The following is a 23044-nucleotide window of genomic DNA, read 5'->3' as shown; positions in this document are numbered from 1 at the left end:
AAAACTACTGAGGTCAAGGGTAAGACCAGAGGTCAGTAGAGGCAAAAGTCCTCTCTTGGCAGGTCACAGCAGACCTAAGTAAAAGCTTATTTGAGTAAGATCTCAAGATGCAGCTCTGGGCTCGCCCTATTCCTGTGGTGCACTCCACATCGCTAGTTACAAAGAATCTTGTATTTGCATTGCTCCCGGAAGATCTGAGCCCAGAGAAGTTAAAACCCAGCAGAGAAGGGTGCTTCCTCCCGCTTCCCACAAAGATACCACAGACTAGTGAACCCAAGCGGACAGGGAAGAGCAGGCCCCGGAGACTACGCTAAACTCTGCTCCAACTTATAGCCACCCGAAGGAAGCAAGTGTCACAGCAGGGCCAGCCAACGAACCAGAAATAGGCCCTGCTGCTGCTGCTGGAAAGGGCTCTTAGAGAATTCTCTAGAAAGAGGGTTTCTTTGGTATAGCCCAGGCACGGTGAATGATGATCTGTGTCTGATCACATGCGTTTTGTTGTTGTCGTTTTTGTTTTTCACTAGTGCCCTAAAAGAAGTTTCTGGAAACAAAATGCTAGGGCTCTTGAGGGCTAAGCAGAAATATCACAGCACCCAGCTGCTTCCTTCATCCTTCCTCACTGTCCTCTCCAAGAGTCTGCATTGGTAATTTCCAGTCCCACCTTAGGCGCTAACTCTATTCTGGGAAAGGGCTTAATTGATTGCGTACTGGCACATCTTTCACTGTTTGTTCCGTGAGGTGGGAAAGGGCTTTGGGGGCTCAGGTTAGGCGAGCATATTAGCCAGTCACAGAGCTCTCTGCATTTTAGATAGGAACAGGATCATAGACCCACCCCAACCAGCTCTGTTCCTTTCCTGGTGACACAGCAGACCACCCCTGGTTGCCACCCCGTTTCCCCCTCCTCCACTTCCCATACCTTGTGGGTGAGTGAATGTTGCTTGAGGTGATGGGGTTGCACGAACTCCATGCCGCACTCGGAGCAGATGTAGGGACGGATGTCCTTATGCTTCATCATGTGATTCTGAAGCTGGCTTGGGTACTGGAAGGTCTTGTCGCACTCTGAGCAGTTGTACTGGATGGGGCCCCGATGCGTAGTGAGGTGCCTTTTCAGCTGAGCCAGGGTGGGGAAGTCGAGGCCGCACTCCACGCAAATGTTCTCGCGCCCGCTGGCGTGTTTGGCCTCGTGGGCCTTGAGCTCGCTGGGGTAGGCAAAGCCCCGACTGCAAACGCGACAGTTGTGCGGCTTCACCTCGCTGTGCTGCATCATGTGACGCTTCAGGTGGCTGGTCTGGGTGAAGGCCTTGTGGCACACCTGGCATTTGTGGGGCCGAGTGCCCTGGTGTGTCAGCATGTGGGTGTGCAGATGGCTGAGCTGCTTGAAGAGCTTCCCACAACGGGAGCACGCGTGCGGCTTGATCCCACTGTGGCCAAGGATGTGGGTCACCAGGTTATACTTGGAAGTGTAGGACTTGTCACAGGTGGGGCACTGCCAGCGCTTCTGAGCCCCGCCCACATCCACGTAGTAGCTGTCATCAATCTGGACGTTCACATCCACCCTCTCCACCTTCTGTTTGGTCTCCTCGCTCTCCAGGGGCTCCACTTTGCGGGGTAACACTGGCTCGGGGGGCTGCTTAGGCAGAAAGGTGTGCCTGCTGAAGGGGAAGGGTGAGGACGAGGGCATGAAGAAGGGAAACATGAGTCCAGGGTGGACTTTGGGGTAGTAGGGGTAAGGCGCAGGCAGGAAGGCAGGAGGCGTGGGCTGGGGCCACATGGCGCTGGGTTTCACCGGCTCCTGCTTGACTGGTTTGCCCCCCAGGTGCTCCAGGGTGCGATAGAACTGCAAGCCCACATTGCACAGGTCGATCATCTGGGAGTCACACTTGGGATGCTGTGGCTGCGGAAAAAGCAGAGCGAGGTTTGGAGGACCCAAGCTCTTGCTCTCCTGAGCGATGGTGGCTTCTTCTGCAGAGTGATTGTAAGGCACCTTGGTGGGCATGCTCTTCCGTTTCCGGGACCCTCCTCCCTCGAAGACCTCCGGGAATCCATCAAGGTCTCCTGGAGAAGGTTCATACCGAAACTGTGAAAAGGGGCCCCGGAGGGCTTCCGGGAAGGGGTGTCTTTGGGGAGCCTTCCCTCGGGAAGCCTCGGGCTGTAGGCAGTGGGGAAAGGAAGGGATGCTTTTCGCAGCAGCGTTGAGGGGGCCATCCTCGTCTTTGACCATCTTCATCACCTTCTGCATCCTCTGCAGCTTCTCTTTAAAGAGAAAGAAAACTTTTGTGAGGTTTTGCTTTGCCTTGTTTCTGATCTTCTTTTCTGAACTTAAAGAGGTTTTGGATAGGGATCAGTACTAACTTATAAAAAGTATTATTATATTGACCCTCTGAGTTCTTTTAAATTCACCTGCTAATGTGGTGCTACCCATCTGAGGGCCTATTGTGAACTACAGAGCCATAGAATTTCAGTATCATAGGGGCTGGGAGTGGGTTTGTTCTGACAGAAACCTGAAAGTTTATCTGTCCCTCGTGTATCTCCCTCTCCTTCCTTCTGTTTAAAGCGAGGGTCCTAAGGCCCCTGAGGATGAAATGATGTGTTCATACAGCACAGCTACTCAGTGGGGGGTGGGGGTGGAGGTGGGGGTGGGGGTGGGGGGTCAGAACCAGGATGCAGACTGCAGCAGTTCTCATCTGAGTTGGAATTACCACTCATTGGTGTTTTAAATGTCTTGTTGCTGAATTTCTTGGCGTATGAAAACCAGTTTCTACCGCTTGTTCTGAGCCTGTGCTGCCCCCCAGATAAGAATATTCTAATACTGTGAAAGAGAGAGACTTTAACACTGAGCTCGGATATGATGTGGACGAGCAAGGTAAGCTGCTAGGTACATCAAGTAGAGGAGGCTGACACGAGGAGAAAACACGGGCATTTTCATGTTCCCGAGTCACGCTGTCATGACGTTCATACATCCTAAATCCTCAGTCAGAAGCAATGTCAAGGCTGGTGGGCTTTGGGGAAGGGTATTCCAAGGTTATGGATCTCTAAACCTATGCTTGTGTCTCTCCCTTCACATGGATGTTCAAGTTAAGGGAGGCCTGTGGAGTCTGTCCATCCTTTGTGTATGGGCTTGGTAACCAAATATTAAATACACATTATTTAAGGATCTTCAGCGAATCGATCTGAGAACAATAATAATAAATATAATATTTAATATACTCTATCATGCACTATAAGACTATAATAATATTATTATGGTAATAATAAATAATGCCTAGCAACATTTATCCTTCATTCAGTGAGTAGGTATGTCCCTGGTTTGTAGGAAGTGATGGGGTTGGGAGAGAGACCTTGCTTGGCGTCTCCAAGAACATGTGGGTGGGCATTAAACAAAAGTTGGGCACTGTTGCTGCCAGAAGACCCAGACCAGAGGTGGGGACAGCAGAGGCTCTTTGGTGTGCTTCCATTTTTGCTACGTGGGCATCGGGCTCTGATCTCTAGATTCACAGTTGTAGAAGTGCAATTCGGACCCAGGGTTTTCTCGATTGGCCGGCATTGGCAATAGTGATTCTCCGGAGTTGACTAGTCCTGCCCTTTAGAGATAGATTCCCTTTGGCAAAGAGGCTGTTGAGACTGAAAGGGATTCTTGGAAGCTGTTAGTGCCCTTCACTGTCTGAAGAGCCTACCCCATGCCAAAGTGGTTTTATATTTACTCCAATACAGTTAAAATAAGCACTTATTCCTAGATCACGCCAGAGAGCTTGATGGGAGAATGTGTCTCTAAGGGGCATGCCAGAACACAATGACTTTTTGTTTTTGCTTTTGCTTTTGTTATTAAGAAGGTATTTAAAAGGTTGTGGCTGGCGATAGGAGGCCCTTCTGTCACATACTCTGTCTTATATATGGGGAGTCTTGGACAGGAACATCATCACAGATTTTGAAACTGAAGATGTTTTAGTTTTTTCCCCACTGTTATTTTCCTGTTTAATATTTTTTATTTAGTTTGACATTATGGATTGGCTGACAGATATAGATATAGATATAGATATAGATATAGATATAGATATAGATATAGATATAGATATAGATATAGATATAGATATAGATATAGACATAGACATAGACATAGACATAGATATAGATATAGATATAGATATACATATAGATATAGATATACATATAGATATAGACATAGACATAGATATAGATATAGATATAGATATAGATATAGATGTAGATGTAGATATAGATATAGATATAGATATAGATGTAGATGTAGATATAGATATAGAGATAGAGATAGAGATATAGATATAGATATAGATATAGATATAGATATAGATATAGATATAGATAGATATTTTATAGATATTAACAGTGGCACTCCTAACATAAAACTAACCTCAAAAGAACATTTGCCTTTTCAGGTTATCACCAATAATCTGGGAACTTGAAGAATTTTGAGCAAAGATTTTTATTTTAAATACAAGCTCCACCATTATGTTCCCAAAGGTAGAGATCTTATATGTGTATATCCTCATATTTTACTTAGTTCAACACCTGAAAATTAATTTCCAACTGTGTAGGCTTTCTGTCCTCTCATTCCTAAAAGAGTATTTACTTTATGTGCCCTAGAATAAAGTCAGTGGCCCTAGGAAGTATTAAAGAGCAGGGGATCCGGGGTTGGGGATTTAGCTCAGTGGTAGAGCACTTGCCTAGCAAGCGCAAGGCCCTGGGTTCGGTCCCCAGCTCTGGAAAAAAAAAGAATTAAAAAAAAAAAAAAGCAGGGGATCCACCCATGGACGTTTAAAAACAGCAGGCCCCTTCTACCGAAGTATCTTAGGAAACATGGCCAACCCCTACAGAGGGAGGTCAAGGAGAATTAGCCTCTCTTCCCCCTTGGCCTTCTTGGAGAGCAACCAACTGAGGCCGCTGCTAGCTACCAATGCCCCTGTGTTTGAGGGTCAGGTGCTAGGAGCCGCCCTTGGGAGTCGAAGAACAACAACAGAACTCAGAAGGGAAGCAATACTGGGGAGGGGCAGAGCTCAAGGTCAGGCTCACCTTAGAGGAAATCCAGCTTGAACTTAACTGAGTTAAAATTCTGGGTGTCCTCAGCAGAAAATATTATTAATAGACCCTAGAACCCTTCAAATAGGTACCGCCCACACGCCCTCCTTCAATTCTAAAAATACACCCACAGGCATCCAGGCAGCTGCAGGATTCCAGTGCCGGAGGCAAGAGAGACTTGGGGACAAGTGATTGACTGGGAGTCCTATATCTAAGAACAGCAGAAACCCTCAGCTTGGTGGGCATTGCAGGCTGCTTCCTGAACCCTGAAGAAACCCAGCAGGCTGTAAGGCAGTTTCCCACCTGTTATGTACGTGTCGAAACAGCACACAGAAAGAAAGAACTGAAATTTTCAAGTGGACAGCTGCGGGATTACGGAAGGGACATCACTTTGGAGCCTGGGGAATCTGGGCTTGAACCCTGGGTCATTGGTGACTGAGGAAGATTGGGCAGGTTAGGTTTGAGGTCTGCTGTTCTCATCTGTCAAATGGGAGCTTGGATGCCCTCATAGGTTTACAGGCTTAAAGTGGAGCGTGCCCTTGAGGAATGGGAGACTAGATAGGACGGGAGGGCTGGGGTTCATGATCAGAGGACGGATACTGGCAGTCACACTTCTATTTTCCAAACAGACACTGTTGATTACCACTGATGGGCATCTAAGCCTCTGCTCTACAAGTTCAAGCCCAAGGCTTTAACCCTTTTAGGCTGTGTTGGTCTTGTCACAGGGCAAAGGCATACATACTCAAAGAGCCAATGAGTTTACTACTAATTGCATGTAGTGATAGCTTTCGAGTTTAAGAAGACTTCCCCACCCTCCCCCATGCTTCTTTTCCTGTGTTGAAGATGCTCTCCTGTGTACATTTATACCAGACTGCTTAGGGAAGCAGAGAGTTGAAGGATGGGAAGCTCGTAGGCACTACATTAGCTTGTGTAAGAGATTGAAAGACTGTCCTTAACTAACACTGGAGGTCACTTGTCTGGGAAAGTACAAATTCTGTACAAAGGTACAGATGCTAGGACAGTGCTGGATCAATATTGACAGACCAGTGCTTGCACTGATTGGGGATTGACCGAGCCTCTCACAGGGGTCACCTAAGACCCTCGAGAAACATAAACGATTACATTACTACTCATAACAGTAACAGATATAGTTAGGTTGTAGCGACAAAAATGATTTTACGGTTGGGGGGGTCACCACAACACGAGAAAGTGTGTATTAAAGGGTCACAGCCTTAGGGAGGTTGAGAACCACTGTTCTCGACTGTGGGAGTAAGAACCCACTTTTTTTTTGTATTGTCCGATGCTGTGTCTCTAGATTCTACCACATGCTTGGCTCAAAGTAGCTGTCCAGGAAGATGCTTTGAGAGAAGAAACAATTAGTTCTTGTATGTAAAGCCTCCATATGAAGCCTATATGTGTGTACTTTTGTCTTACATGATCCAGGTTATGGCGACTTTTGGTATGTGATGAACGTGATTGGTAGAATCCTCACAAGTTCTAGGGAAGACCCTAGGCCTCCTATCCTATCTACTTCTTACCCCTCAAGGGCACACTACACAGCTAGCTACCACAGGAGGTACTCCGCACACAATCCCTTGTGAGTGGTTGGTCTCTGGCTAACCTTCAGATACAGTTACACTGATGCCATCCTCCAAGTATCATGAAGTTCTCCAACCCAGACAGGGAACAGATTCCTGAAATTCCAAAGAGCTTCATGGAAAGACTCCTGCACTAGGAACAGGCTGCACGCTCACTCCCCACTCTTACCCTTAGGAAGTTAACTTTGTATCAACAGGAGAGAAGATGACCGAATAACTACAGGCTTATTTCTTTGAGCAGAGAACAATGTGCTCTTAACACCATGCACTCAGTCCCGGACTCAGCCGGCACTAAATCAGGAAGCACGGTTTGAGGAGGAAGGTATTGGGCTGATTTGTCTTAAAGTGACCTGGAACTTCTATCTTCTCTGAGAGATTACAGCCGTGAGAGTCAGTTATGATGAAATAGGCAGTGGGTGAATTTAAAAAAAATAGTTTTTCCTTCCTGCAGACCAATTTATAAGCATGAAGCACAGAGATGAGACTGTGGAATTTGGAGGGAAATGCTTGTAATAATGCCCTTTCATTAGGAATTCACCTACTGTACCAAAATATAAATATTCCCCCAAATAAAATTACTGGTATTTTGTGGTTCTCATTTGAATTGAAGGTCACTCTGGTAAGTGATATTAGAAGAGTCAGAGTGAGTCAGCATGCCAGGGACAGAGTTAGCTTCACTCTTCTGCTCTGACTTCTGTCCATCCTGCAACAGAGCGAAGAATATTCACGCTCACAGGAAAGAGAGGAACCGCGAAGCTCGCCAACGTTTTGTGACAAGACGCTACATGTTAAGAAGCCCTGCGGTTTGCTCCTGTGGTTTATCCTTGAGCTCCGTTCTCAACAGGGGTGAGGCAAGGAGGGGATGAAGGTCAGGAAAAGTGTGAGCATGAGAAGCAGCACCAAGGGAACAGGGGGAGGGGTGTATGTGGGAGAACAACAGGAAGGCAGAACAGGGTAGGACAGGCTGACTGTCCTCTCCTTATTCATAAAAGGGACCTCGTTAATGGTCCCTCTGGAGCGAGGCTTTTATGGTTTTCCTGTTCTTTCTGAACTGAGATGGAGATGTTGAGACTGAAAATGCAGTTTCTAGTTGCCCAACCAAATGAAGCAGGAGTCTGCTGAGATTTCCAGTGCAGGTGACGGTGAACAGAGGTCCGGCCTCGTGTCCTGGGGCTGGCAGGAAGTGTGGGGTCTCCACATACATCCTGTGGGGGAGCAAGCAGTGTGTTCTCGAAGGAAAGAATGTCTACCTTATCATGCCCTATGTCAGCAGTAAGGACAAAAAGAGGTGACCAGATACCTAGTAACCAGACCCCAGCACCCCTCCACACGCCCTTCTGGTTCTCTCTTATCCTACGAACTTCATTTCTCCCACCCGTTTAAAAGAAATAGTCTTGTCTGCAGATAGTGGCCAAATTACAATATTTGGTTGTAAGACTTGGTCACATATGAAACAGTTGATTGGATCTTCAGTGCGGGTCTGACAAGATGGCTCAGTGGTTAAGACACTAGCTGTTCTCCCAGATGACCTGAGTTCAATTCCCAGCACCTACATGGGGGCTCACAATTGTCTATCAGTGCCCAGGGAGTCAGAGACATCAGGCATGCATACACACATTCTGGCCTCTGCAGGCCCCAGGTCAGACACATTCATGGTACACAGACATATATGCAGGCAAAACACTAATACATATAAAATAAAATAAAGATTTTTGCCATGAGTAACGGCACACATCTTCAATCCCGGCACTAGGGAGGCAGAGGCAGGCAGATTTCTGAGAATTTCATGCCAGCCTGGTCTATATAGCGAGCTCCAGGACAGCTGGGGCTATGTAGAGAGATCTTGTCTTGAAAAATCAAAATCAGAACCATCAAGAGACAACTGGAGTTTTGAATTGCTTGAAATCTCCAGAGCCAGCATGGATAGATACTATTTTATAAATGTGCAAGAAAGTCTTAGAATGGTTTTACATTAGTTCTTGTGTGCATGTGTTGCACAAGCACACAAGTGCATGTGTGGATTCGTGCCACAGTGCACACACAGAGGGCAGAATACAAATCTATCGAGTTGGTTCTCTGCTTCTTCCACTTGGGCCTCAGGGATCCACTTCAGGTCATTAGGCTTGGCTGCAAGTGCCTTTACCCTATAAGCCACCATGCCAGGCCCCATCTTAAAGAAAGCCATCAGTAAAACAAAACCAGACTAAACAAACAAAAAACTTTAGTGATGAATTTAGACACTAACTCGCACAGTCAAAATGGGTGTAGGTTTTAGATGTCTGTGTGGGGGCTACTCTCTGAGCAGGGTGACGTGTGGCTTGGGTGCTTGGGAGTTTAGGGTTATCTTTGTGTATGTAGCTTGTTTAAAGGAAGGAAATGACTTGAAGAAATGGCTTAGCAGTTTTCTTCCCCAGCCTTCAGAGTTAGTGTATCACATTTGGATGGAACTTGTCTCCAACTCTCCGGGGGAAAGATGTCCTTAGGACATTTTCTGTCTGACTTTTTGTTTTGCTTTATGTTCACTGATCAAAGGAGCTTAAAAGACTCACTTGTGGGTAAGCAAACATGGGCATGCGTGTCAGAAAGATTAATTCTCCCCATTGGCAAGCATGGCAGCATGTTGTAGGCAAGGTTAGAAAATATGACCTTCTGAGTGACAACCAACTGTTGTTGGCTCTGTTTAGAAAAACTGAATTTTGAAAATGTCATTCAACACAGTATTTCTCTGGCAGGGAGATGGTGCAATGCTTTGCATTTTGATTGTGGAGTTACACAACTCTGTAATTGTCAAAGCATGTAGAGCTCATGTAAGAAATTATCCTCAGGTAATTAGGAATACACACACATAATATACATATAAATATATAAAGCAATTAATTAGAGAACTAATATAACAAATAATTGAAGAAAAAGAGGCTATGAATTTGAGAGCAAGGGGTTTATATGAGATGGATTGGAGGGAGGGAATATAAGGAAGGAAGTGATGTAATTATGGTTTCAAAATATAAAAAATTATGTTTATATAAATGTCAAATAAGTTTTACAGCGCAAGAGAAATATACACAAAATACTACTTTATGTCTGATTACTAAATGAGTAACAAAAGATATTTGTCAAACGTCCAACAGTAGTCATGGTGACAAAGGCTTCTTTAAGAAATTCTTAGCGTTGGAATGTGTCTAATAATTTGCATATGGCTTGTAGAAATGAATGTGGACTGGGTCATAATTGAACAGTATTAATTCCTCTTTAGTTCAAAGGCAGAACTTTAGACATGACATATACTAGCAGCGTATGTGCCTGTGTATGGATGTATACATGTGTGTGTGTGTGTGTGTGTGTGTGTGTGTGTGTGTGTGTGTATCCAATTCAATGAGAATATTATAAGACAGAGATGATGAACTTTACAGAAGGGTGTCTAACCTCTGGACCCTGATTGCATGCTCAGTAAGCAATCTTCTCAATTGCTCCAAGGGTCTTTGAAATGCAGAGTAATCTGCATCCAGTGCGCAAGATCATTTTAGTCATTAGAAGATATACTTGTCACCTTGTAAATAACCTGACTCATACTATTCAGGTCCACCAATCGCTCTCCTTCAATATTCTTTGAGTTGGATTAACTAAGTTCTATCATAAGACTGGACCTCATATATCTACAAACCCATAGGCCACATGCTGAGCCCATAGTCCTCGCCAGGCCCTGTTGTCCCACACAGCTAAACGGAGCAGCCATCTGCCCTAGTGTCTTAAGGCCTTGCACCTGAAATATCGAGTTTCTGCAACATTCTGGGCTGGATAGAGAGAAACCCTCCTCCTGGAGACTTCATGGGAACTAAGAAGTTAAACCTTTCTTCCCACAATCCCTCTCATCTGTGAATTCTGTCACAGATAATTCCCCCCAAGCCCTCTCATTCTCAGTCTCCTCCCTCTGCCCCTGTGTGCATGTGCATGTGTGTGTGTGTGTGCATGTGTGTGTGTGTGTGTGTGTGTGTGCATGTGCACTTATGTTTAAAAAACACACATGCACATCTTCTCAGGTACATGTATGTATATGAGCCCATCCGGGGAAGGAAATACAAAAGCCTGTTTCTCTGAGGAGGGCTGAGTGTCTAGGAAGGGGTAGGCTTGGAAGCTAAGAGCAGAGTTACTGATGTTAGAAGGAGCTGCTCCAATCAGGGCTCACAGGAACGAGGCCCCGCAGTTGAGCAGTTCCCTGGGTGGAATTATTTGTGCACTTCTCCCACCAACACTTTTATACACTGGCAATGGCTTAGCTCTTCAAACACGTAGGCATACAGTGCAAATTCATATTGACTATCCCGCATCAAACATCTAGACAAAGTTAGATATAGCAACCCCTTCATATCTCAGAAGATTCCCCTCAAAGCACTCTTTCAGACAGTTTAATTTATCTCTGATTTCCTTCCCTGGGTCTTTGGTTATGATGATAGAGTTCACCCTGCCCTATTTTGTGGTGTGCAGTATTTTGACCAAGGCTCAAACCATTAGGGAGATAAGTACAAATCACCACTGAGATTCAGACTGTGAGGAACTCTTCATAGGAAGCAACTTTGAGATTCTTCTATGCTTGCCCTAGGGTAGGTGCCAGGAACACAATGTCCTATCGGCCAAACATGAGTTCCTGAGGAACTCCATCCACAGCAGATGGGAGAACAGATGACAGCCAGATGTGGAAACATGTTGTAGGAGTTATGGTGGAACCATCTTGACCTGAAAGCCTGATTTTTTTTTTAATACAACAGAACTGGAAGCAGAACTCTGTGACTTCGACTCATTCAATGAATCATTTTTTTCCCCAAATGTCCCCTTCTTTAAGCATGAAATGTCAGAACACCTCATCAAGGATGGAGGGTATCTGAAGATGTGAGAGGAAAGAGAAAACTTCCTTCTTCCCCACCCAGTGGTCCAGCCTCACTATCTGTGGATTCCAGACAATAGAGGAAGGTCTGCTCTATGGGGCTGCCCTTGTGAAGCCATGTTTGTATAAGGAGAAAGACAAACAGCACTGAACCCTGAGCATTCAGACAGATGAGTGCAGTCATCTGGTCTCACCTGGTCAGGGCCTAATTACGTACTAATCCAATTTCTCCATCACACTCCTCCTGTAACTTCTCCTTAGCAGAGAGAACTCTGGAGTACTAGGGTGACCCCCTCGGATCTCTCACCATGTCAGGTCCTTTCCCAGGGCTCTCATATCCCCAAGATGAAACTTCTTTCAGGCTAATATTTCCAAACTATCTGTGCAGCTACAGAACAACTAAATGTTAAAGTGCAGAATGTGCTTCAACCCTCAGCTGGGTTAGTTCCTCCTTACATCAGCTTCCATGGTCTGTGCTCTCTGGCTGAGGGAACTTCTGCATTGGCACTGGGATATGCTGCCTCCCCGTGACCCTGGGTCTCCTTTTAGCCTATCTGGATCTACCCTCTCTAGTGCTATGGTTGGTAATTTTTTACGTGATATGTTTTCACAGTCCAATCATTTTCTAGCCTTAAACTTGTATTCTATTCTTTTATAATTAACTAGTAAATAAAACTACAAAGGAGGAGGAGGAGGAAGAGGAGGAGGAGGAGGAGGAGGAGAAGGAGAAGAAGAAGAAGAAGAAGAAGAAGAAGAAGAAGAAGAAGAAGAAGAAGAAGAAGAAGAGGAAGAGGAAGAGGAAGAGGAAGAGGAAGAAGAAGAAGAAGAAGAAGAAGAAGAAGAAGAAGAAGAAGAAGAAGAAGAAGGAGAAGGAGAAGGAGAAGGAGAAGGAGAAGGAGAAGGAGAAGGAGAAGGAGAAGGAGAAGGAGAAGGAGAAGGAGAAGGAGAAGGAGAAGGAGAAGGAGAAGGAGAAGGAGAAGGAGAAGGAGAAGGAGAAGAAGGCGGCCTCTGGGATTCCTTTCTTCCGTTCCCTCTTTCCTTTGGCTCTGACCTGATTCCTGCTGATAGGCCCAGTGCTTTCTTTGTTCTGAATGATTAGTCATGGAAAGGAAGGTGCATTGTTTTTCCAGACCTGACTCTTCTTAAGCACAGCTTAGTTTCCAAGAGGGAGGATTCCTGTAGAATCCCCTCTTTTGGGCTCAGTCATCCTTTTTCTGCCTCTCAGATGTTTTCTGTGTTAAAACACAGTAATACTCCAGGGCTTGCTGCTGTTGCAATGGTTCTAATTCTAGAGTTTTCTTTACCAGCTTCTTCCTTCCAGTAAGTCCTTTCCTATCCTGTCTCCAAATGTTGGCTTCGTGGATAGAGTGAAAACAGTGAGTCAAAAAGTCAATTTATCAACATCATTCATCTTGTCTATGGCTGGGCAGTTATCACAAAATCATGGGATCGTTCTTGGGAAACAGATGACAGTTTGCCTCTCTTGGTATCATCAAACTAGTCCAAATGTCCACTTCATGTCCAGCTTGCTCTCAATAGTTTATAAGCATCCTCCTGGGTATGCTTCTCTTGCCTTCCATGTCCCTTTTGTACAATGTCCAAATCCACTCAAAAATATGTTGTTACTTTTTCTAGTCAACTCTTCTGCTCAGAAACCTATATGATAGCCAATTGGGATGGTTAGACATTGTGTGTGGAAGTGGTTGGTTGTGCTTTGATATCCATTTAATCTTTTCCTTGAGAAATAGAACCCTGATTTTTCCCTTGGTGACAATGTGTCTGGGAGAAACACCGGCCTTTCCTACCATCCCTTCAGTCACGATCCCCACCCCACCACCCGGACCATGTAGAGAACCCCTGTGAATGCTTTCATCTTGTACTTCCCATGGCAGATGCTTTCCTCTTTCCTGTTTTCCTTCTGTCTAGAATGTGAAGAGAGGTTGGGGGCAGGACAGCCACACTGTAACCATAAACTGCTTCTGGACAACTAAGGTAGAGGAGGGAGGGGAAGAGGCCATGTGGAGCTCTTTTACCCAGGTGAAGCTGGCACCCCACCCTTGATGAAAAATGAGCCCCGTTCTGTGTTGAGCAAAAGCATTCCTCTAAGAACTTGTTCATGAGCAAATCAGGTACAAGCTTCCCATCCTGGCTTTTAGGGGAGAAGGAGGCTCTTCTCTCTCACTTTAGGTAAGCTAATCCAGGCAGTCACCATCTTACCCCTTCCATTAGCATAGGCTAGAAAATCACTCAGGATTTTGTAGTTCTGATTGACTCACTGCATTCTGTCAAGATGATCAAAAGCCTTTGCCTAATAATGTCTCCTTTCTTCCAAATCCTATTGAAAACCCTCCATCTCTCTCTCTCTCTCTCTCTCTCTCTCTCTCTCTCTCTCTCTCTCTCTCTCTCTCTCTCACACACACACACACACACACACACACACACACACACTAAGCCCAATATTAAACACAGGATTTCCCATATATTGCACTCTGATCGATGGACAGACAAGCTTTGCTTTTCAACTGTTAAGTTCCCAGCACCCTGAAACCCCTGAGTTTTGATCTCCCCCTTGCTCCCTTCCCTATGCTGGTCACAAGGACAATTTTGCTGCTTGACTCCTATGGTCTTACTCTGTGCCTTAGAGCAGATTTGTCTGTGGCTGTGGGAACCTAATGAACACAGATGAATTGCAAGTTATTTCTCCCCCTGATGAGTGGATATTTGCATTGATGGACAGTTCGTAGTTAGGATGAATTAATTCGCCATGTGTAGAAGTCTGCAACAGCCAACGTTACCATAACATTGTGTTTATCGCCATAAGAAGTATGTTGGAATTTGCATATTGTTTGTAGGGTAGGTCTGGATGTTGAAAATAGACCTCTAACTCCTTAAATCTGGGTTTTGTTTTGTTTTTAACACACCAAGAGGAAGTGAGATCAATACTATGGGATCTTGACATTAAAAACAAAAACTAAAAAGGACAGGGACTGGAAAGATGGCTCAGTGGTTAAGAGCATTGGCTGCTCTTCCAGAGGACCAGTGTTCGATTCCCAGCACCCACATGGCAGCTCACATCTGTCTGTAACTCCAGTTCTAGAAGACTGGCATCTTCATACAGACATACATGCCGTAAAAACACCAATGCATGTAAAAATAAATCAACAAACAAAATCCTTTTAAAGGACTCTCACTACCTGGTTCCTGTGTGGGACTGTCACAAGACCAGCTTGCTGAGCCATCAACTCCAAGTGCTAGATTTCCCCTCTTATGCAATGACCAGAGAAGAGGAAAGAGGGGACAAGACCCCAAACCTCTCAGTTTAAGCTCTGCAAACTGAAATTATCACAAACCTGCCATCTTACAGGATATCCCTTTGTCCCTTGGGATATTATAACTTCTTAGTTTTCTGGTTTTCCTTTCCTTTTCTTTTTTTAAATGAGATATCCTCATAGTCACACCCTTACTTTCTTTCCCTTTCTCAAATACGCACACACACACATGTACACATACACACATACATATACACTCACACACACTCACATACTCACACACACACACACTCTCACTCATACACATACATACTCACACATACATAGACACACATACACATACATCTTAGGAAAAACACATTTTATATAACCTGCCATATTGTTTGTGTTAAATTAACAAAATTTACTATTCCCTTTGAAGATAAGAAAACCTTGCCTGAACTTCTCTCTGCATGGAATCTCTTATCACCTAAAAGGCAGAGCACACTTGCTTGAAATCCGCCTTATTGAATAACAATCCCTAACCTAAGGAAGACAGTGATGCTATTGTGTGTTTTAATCTTGTTTTTTTTTTTTTTAAAGGGAAAAAGTAGAGAAAAAAAGTTTGCAAGGAAGAAATTTCTTTAGGAATTTTCTTTCTAGGGAGCAAGCACACAGAGTTTTTTATACATGCCTGGGAGGTATTTGGGGGTTGGGGGCTCTTTTTGGACTCTTGATGTTGCCTGCTGAGGACTGTCCTGGGAATCTTGAGGAGAAAGTGAGGAATTGCCATCTTTGCTCATACATGGGACACCAGAGCCTCAGGTGTGGCCATCAAAGTTATGTGGCCTTCATCATACAAGTGAGGCTGCTAACATGTAGGAATATAGCCAAAACGTGTACGTCAGATGCTTCTCTGGGGGGCTTCTGCCTAGATGGGGAAAATGGTGAGAGATCAAAGGACCACAGGTCCTTTGAAGAGATGGAAAAGGTCTGAAAAGCTAAACAAAGTTTCAAGCTCCCGTGTGAGTCTGGTTTCCGTATTGGCCAGATGGGGCTTATTCTGTTCATCTGAGTGGTAGTTGAGCTGAGCTAATTGTTGTATAGCCTGGTCACATGATCACACATGATAAATAGCAAGACAGAAAATTGTATCCCATAAATGTTGTCAACAGGACATTTCTTCAGAGGGTGGTCAAAGAAGTTTGCATTCATGGAAGAAACAAGTCAAAATCACTTAAAAAAAAAAAGAAACAGAATAGTTCAAGGTGTCCCCAAGTTCCCTAGGTGAAAAGGTAAAGGGGTGAGGCATCCTAGGGCCAAGGTGACATGGCTTACAGGTGAGTGTCCCTGCCAGCATTCATAAAGCTATGACAACTGGGCTAAGGATGCTGGGCCAGGAGCATGGTCTCACAGCCAGTCTTGAACGTTAAAAGAGCTCACCAAGCAAAGAAGCAAATTTTGAACCAAGAACAGTCCAAGCAAAACTACAAAATAGCCTTACCCCACTCTGTGTGTGTGAGTATGTGTGAGAGTGTGTGTGTATGTGTGTGAGTCTGTATGTGTGTGTATATGTGTGTGAGTGTGTGTGAGTGTGTGTGTGTGAGTGTGTGTGTGTGTGTGTGTGTGTGTGTGTGTGTGTTGCATTATCAGAGGAGAGTATCTTGGCCATTCGCTTATTTGTTATCTGTCTTGTTCCACTAGATCAGTGTTCTCTGTTTCATTCCCCTAGAAAAGACCAGCGCATAGTAGGTCTCAATGCATTATAACCACTTGGAAAGTTTTAAACATACACTATTCCTTGTCCTTTTTTCCTCCATAGAGTCAATGACCTGAGGGCCTTTGGACAAAGGCTTAGGCATCCTTGTCTTTAGAATTAACTGACTCCCATTGGCACCCAGCGCTGGGAACTGCTGAAGGGAAGTGCTCACTAAGCCCGCCCCCTCCCCTCCCTCGATGAAAATGGCAGAGTCTAGGCCAGCTGACTGTGCTTCAGGTGAGACACTCTGAGTAAGAAAGCCCTGAGACTTTGTACCATTCCTGTCCTCCCACGTCCCACTTAGACCACTGAAGACTGAGCTTTTTTCTAATCTGCAAAGGTTGACAAGGAAGGAGGAAGGTTTCTTTCTGCATGACTACAACACTTCTGAAAGGTTGGGCTGTGGGCTTCTGTTTTCTTTTCACTTCTCTCTTGGAAATCACCCCTGTGTGTGATGGGACTTCAGGATGAGGCGCGCTCTTTTCGTTGAACAAGCGTTTCCCACTGTGCCTAGGAGGCAAATGGAGGCTGCTGGGTTTTTTCAGCTCCCTACATAGCTTTCGGTGCTAGTTTGTGAAGAGGATGATTTTCTTCTAAAATTTAAACCCCCCACCCCCACCCCCAACAACAGCAAGTGAATTCAAACTCTTCTCTCCTCATACTTTGATTGATGGTCACACCTTTTAGAATATCTAGCTCTTTTTTCGGGAAAGAAGCAGCTGGCAGCCTTGACATTTAATTCTAACAGACTGCCTTACTCAAGGCCTCTTCCCCGGATAGGATGCACAGACTATGAGGAAATATTCAGTGACACCCATCCAAATGTCTGCACGGCGTGTGGAGGAACGGGACAGTATGCTGAGCTGATAGCATTGAGATGTCTGATCTTAAGGAGTCACACTAGTGGAAGGGGGAGGGGACTATTTTAGTTGCAATGGTAACTGCTGGGGGTGGGGGTGGGGGACTTTGAAAACCGGGCTAGGGTATTTTACCCAGAAAGATTTGCTGTCAATCAGTGGTACCAACAATATTTGCGACAGCTGTTGAGAGCTGGGGAGGTTAGCACATGTGAATCTCTTTACATGAGCCAACCAATTTAAACAGTATACCTCTGCTTCATTCATTCATTCATTCATTCATTCATTGTTTATACAAGATCTTGCTATGTAGCTCAGTCTGGCCTCTAACCCACCAGGTAGCCAAGGTTGGCTTGAACGTGCTCTGCCCTTTGAGGACTTGGATTATAGGTGTGAGTTAGCACATTCAGCCCATCTTTTTTTTTATCCACTAAGACTCAAAGGCACTGTGAGTATAAATACTATGTAAGGCCATGTAGCCTGGTAGTAACAGGCCTTTGCCAGAGCCTGGCAAATTTTGCTGTAAAAGGACAGATGGTAAAGACTTTTTGGTCTTATGAGACACGCAAAACTGAGGTCTCACCTGAATTCTGTAAGAGATGTGCCACTGTCCCATTCTGTAGGCGAGAGGTAAAAGCACAGAGCAGAAGCTACCTGCCTCAGGTCAGGGTGCACACGGTTGAACCACGCGTTTGCTGTGTGGCTTCCCTTAGGGCACTCAGGCTGCTCACCTTGCTTTACCCCTCAAATTAATCACCACCACATGAGCTCAGAAAGCCAGTTAAAGTCGGAAGTCTCTTCCTTTCTAGCCTCTACAAAGAACAGGAAGTCCCGGGGTGCCCTATGCCCTTTCCATGGTTGCTAGAACAATCAAAGCCTGGCAGTGAAGGGGGAATCTTCATGCACGTGTTAAGTGGGGGATCTGCAGGGAATTGGCCTTAGAACCCAGGCCAACCTTTGCTTCCTCATTATGTTGCTGGCCCCAAAAAGGATTTACCCATTCGCCCCAAGAAATCCCACCACTGAATCATTCAGTCTGGGGAGAAGTTGTCCCTTTAAACTATCCAAACCCTTGGGGCTGGATAAAGGTTAGAGGACAGTCATTCAATTTCTAGTCACCTGACTTTCTAAGTCATGGAGTACACATGCACTCCTTACAGGCCTCTTATCCCCCCAGAGGCCACTTCTCACTTCTGTTCTTCCTGCTTCAGAGGGTTCTGCCTCCCTGGGATGAGTGTACCACTGACCTCTTCTCCCAGACGCATTGCCTGCTTCGGTGTTGAATAACAGTAACCCTCGGTAGAACACCTACCAGCTTCGTCCACTTGGACTCTCTGCTCACTAGAAAACAGAACACTGGGGTCTCGGCCTCAAGCCTACAATCTCTTAAACCCTTAACTAAAACATGAATACATAAAAAAAATCACATAAGCCCCCAAAGCACATAAACTTAGTAAGAGAATAACTGATGAAAAGATGTGTACATCATTTGACAAATGTGATAACATACGGATGCTTAGGTCAGGAAAGGACCTTCTGTTAGTTCTAAAAGACTGTATTGTCTGCTGAAATTGTAGCCATTGAGGCTGTGTAAGCACACTCTGTGATGTATGCAGACGATGAAACTGACAACCAACACCTTTTCCAGAAAACATGCCCATCGTTAAGGGACACATGACGGCAATGTCCAACATCTAACAGTGTACACAAATGAATTACAACTAAGCTGGAAAACTGGATAAAATGAATCAAATGGCAAGACAATAGAACAGTATCAATGACTCGTTAAAAAAAAAAAAAACCTTTTGAATCATATCTAGTGGTACCAACCCGCAATCCCGTTGACTCAAAAAAGTGACAGACAAGATGGACGCCTCAAAGCCTGCCTAGCTACAGAGCAAGTTCAAGGCCTGGTTGGGGCTGCAGTTTGGAGACAGAGAGCCTGGGTTAGATCCCCAGCATTGGAAACAATAACAAAACATTAGACATTCTCTTATACAACACACACACACACACACACACACACACACACACACACACACACACACACAGGGGAAAATGGAGGATTCTGGTGCTTTCTTATGAAAACAGTCGATCTGTGGTAGAAGTAGCAGGCATAGCTATTGGCCCAACACTCGGGAGACTAGGGGTTCTAGGTCAGCCTGTACTGCGTGAGATTCCACACCAAAACCGAAACAGAACACTCACAAGAAAATGAAAACAAATAGCTACACCTTCCTGAGGCTGAGGCAGGAGGATAGCCATGAAATCAAGGCCAGCATGAATTTAAAAAATAAAAGATAAAGGAAGAAAGGAAGGAAGGAAGGAAAGAAGGAAGAAAGAAAAAAGCAAAGGAGACATAGAGGTATCCATTTGGAGCTTTTTTTTGTTAATAATAAAATAGATTCCTAGCTTACAGCATTTTCTGAAACTTCTGACCTTCTCATTATAAAGAGCTATTTATATATTTATATTTCAATGAGGAATCCAATACGAGTGTAGAGCGTTTCCACTTTAGAACTTCAGGGGAGAACTGAGCAAACCGAATCTTCCCATGACTGTTCCATGGGGCAGGCTACCCTGAACAAACAGGTGATGAGCTAATTAATATCAAGTGGCCATCGTGGCGGGAATTGGTAAGTAGGAAATAGAGGGGAGAAACACAATACAGATGCCCTAAAACCAACAGGCAACTCCGCTCTCCCGGTGTTAGAAAGCTGCTGGAAAAAAAAAACAAACCAAACCAGACCAAACACAAAACAAAGAAGGACAACAACAAAAGCAAAGCTGTGTCTCAGAGATGCAGACCGAATCCTTCCCCACCCAGAATGATGGCAAACGGGAAAGGCAGCCATTCAGTTGAGATGCCCCAGCTATTGATCATGACTTATTAAAACCCAGAGTGCATTGGCAACTGCATTTGATTATGGTAAAGGATTCCACATAATTTGCTTTTAATGACCTTTAAATAATATAAATCCATTACCACTGTAAAATTTAATACTGAAGAAGAAAATTAAAGTAATCAATAACCTCAAAGTAGCGATGTTAATATTTTGGTCCTTTCCTTTTACTATGCATGGATATTTTTTTTCTGACGGCACTATTTAATCTAAATCTCTATGCAGTATACAAATAAATATACAAAATAAACAACTTCATTCATAAATCTCTGTTGAATATCATTTCCTCAGACTAGACTCCTTAGAACTAGAGTTATGGAGAAAAAGTCTATGAGTTTCTGAGTCTTGGTACACAGTGCTAAATTGTTTTTGAGATCAATCTAATTCATATTATTTCTTTTCTCCTCAGATGCCTCTCTCTATTTTTTATGGCTACATCCATCATCTACCTGAGATCAAGAAACCACCCAAATGTAACCCAATATTGAGATCGTGGTGGTGTGAGCTTTTTCTCAGCATGTTCGACCTGTCACGGCCACAGTAACATCTGGTCCTCACAAATCTTCCTGAGAAGAAGGTTCTTGTAGATGGTTCAGGGCATAGGAAAGCGTTTCTGATACCACCTTGTTCAGATTTAATGGCCGTTTCCATAAGACAAAGGCATAAAGAAGATATGAAATTTCTAATATTCTAGAAGTCAGCTTTAAGAATTTCCGCTCACTCATTACTTTACGCTAGATCAGTCATTCTCAACCTGTGGGTCGAGGTCCTTTTGGGGGTCACATATCAGATATCCTACATATTAGATATTTCTATTGCAATTCATAACAGTAGTGAAATTACAGTTATGAAGTAGCAATGAAATAACTTTATGGTCCGGAGTCACCACAACACAAGGAACTGCATTAAAGGGTCGCAGCATTGAGAAGGCTGAAAACCACTGACCTAGACAACTGTGGCTCTACCTTGGTCCCTGTGAAACCCTGTGGCATTCACCATTCCTTCCTCCCCATACTGACTAACACACCCACCAGGAAATACATGACTAGATTTCTTTCTGTGGTTCAGGTTGAAGCTCAGTGTAGAGAGCTTGCCCAACCAGTGTGAGACTTCTCCCTCTGTGACAGGAATAAGAAAGAAACTTGTCATCTGGAATCAGTCATAGAAGTCCAACACCCCTGAAATGAAACTTAGCATGGTGTCGCTGATTTCCCAGGAAGATCCCCCAAGAGCACCCAGATGAACATAAGTCAGCAACAGTGAGGAGAGTCAGCTCTGAACTCAATGTGAACTCGGTAAAAACACAAGCTACTCAAGGGAATTTTGGAAGAACACGTGCAGTTTCAGGCCTGATGTGTTGGAGTGCTAGACAGCTGACCACAGGGACTACTAACTGTTGGGTTTGTGAGACAAGGGAAGTTCTTGCCTCTGGCTCATTCTCACCTGATTGCCCAAACTATGCAGCACAAATGAGTTCTTTCAGTAGTCATGGGATGTGTTGAAACTGTCTAGATCCTTCCCCCTCAAAGTTCTGAACCCTGGTTCTATCCAGAGTTGTAGGTCACCATCTAAATAATTAATGATAAGATTAAAGCCTACGACTTTAAATCCGAGCAGCACAATGCTGACGGTGGACGTTCAGCCAGTGATCCATCCTGAACTCTCGTCATCAGCTGCCTCATTTGGTCTTAAGGGTCAAATTCCTTTCATTTAGAAGCATCACAGTAGCACATCCATGTTTTGTGTGAGTGTGTGTGTGTGTGTGTGTGTGTGTGTGTGTGTGTGTGTGTGTGTGTATGTTCGTGTTCGGTTCTAAATTCAGAGAAATCATTTCTGAAGATGTCTGACATTTAAGAAAATCTGGCACCGCATTGCTCCCCATGGAGCCAAGTGTCCTGTGCATGGAAAGCAACACAGTTCAGTGTGATGATTGTGCCAAAATACACTTACCATCAATACTTGTGCCATATGCTGGTACCCTAAACTCAATACTCCTTTGACTGAAATACAGAAGGATCACATTCAAACTGAGTCCTGTTCTCTTTCTGTGTAGATCCTGTTCTAAAGACACCGACAATGGTGTCTTTTTCCTTCAGAAAAATGAGGGTCAGGCACAAAGGTATGCGGACCACAGAAAGTCTAGGTTCACCAGCCAGGTTGCCCGAGATATCTGCCTGGACATATTGTTCTCTGTTCCTAATTCACTGCCGTAGTTCCTCAGCAGGTCTTGGGTCCCTTGGAGGCAGAGGCCAGCCTCCTCATCCCCTACCATGGCATTGACTGACAGGGTGGTGGAGTATTTTCACTGAAACTCACCAGTAGCTTCATGCCAGATCCTCAGACAATGCACAGGCAACCAGGATGAAAAGAACCCTTTGTGCGTTCTCTCTGGTCACCAAGGTCTGGTCCTCTGAGAGAAGACTCTGAGCTCACATTCCTTCTGAGTTCTTTGCTCGGTAGATTCTGCCCATCTCTGTAGCATGCTGCCTCCAAAATACATGGTGGAAGGAGCAGGCTAGTGCCATCTACGTGCCAGTCAGTGTCTTCCTCAGTGTAGCTGCTTTGCCCACGTCAGTACTATACTGCCATGTCTCCTGGGCTCCTGTGTGCCTCTGGTGTCTGGGGCTCTCCTTGAATCACAGGAGGATAGCCTTCTACTTTAAATATTCATCTCAAGAGGTTTCAAAGGGAAGGACAATGAGGGTTAAACTGGTGCTCTCACTAAAACTAGCAGAGATCTTTAAC

General features: G+C 44.6%; 1 protein-coding gene and 1 long non-coding RNA gene across 2 annotated transcripts in view; one reads left to right on the top strand and one right to left on the bottom strand.

Annotated features, from left to right (window-relative positions):
- The window catches only part of Zfp366 (zinc finger protein 366), a 64285-nt gene that overhangs the window by 20064 nt on the left and 21177 nt on the right, over window positions 1-23044 (bottom strand). The window contains exon 2 of the mRNA XM_039103477.2: window positions 917-2253. Coding sequence (XP_038959405.1) covers window positions 917-2239 — 1323 coding nt within the window. The 5' untranslated portion in view covers window positions 2240-2253. The remainder of the gene's footprint in view (window positions 1-916; window positions 2254-23044) is intronic.
- Window positions 7361-21612, top strand: LOC134485827 (uncharacterized). The gene is made up of 3 exons (XR_010064052.1): window positions 7361-7499; window positions 16603-16776; window positions 20709-21612. It is a non-coding gene; the product is annotated as an uncharacterized LOC134485827 (long non-coding RNA).

Source organism: Rattus norvegicus, chromosome 2, assembly GCF_036323735.1.
Source record: "Rattus norvegicus strain BN/NHsdMcwi chromosome 2, GRCr8, whole genome shotgun sequence".
Classification (NCBI taxonomy): domain Eukaryota; kingdom Metazoa; phylum Chordata; class Mammalia; order Rodentia; family Muridae; genus Rattus; species Rattus norvegicus.
Note: the sequence above shows the minus strand (reverse complement) of the source record. Positions and strands in the feature narration are given on the sequence as shown.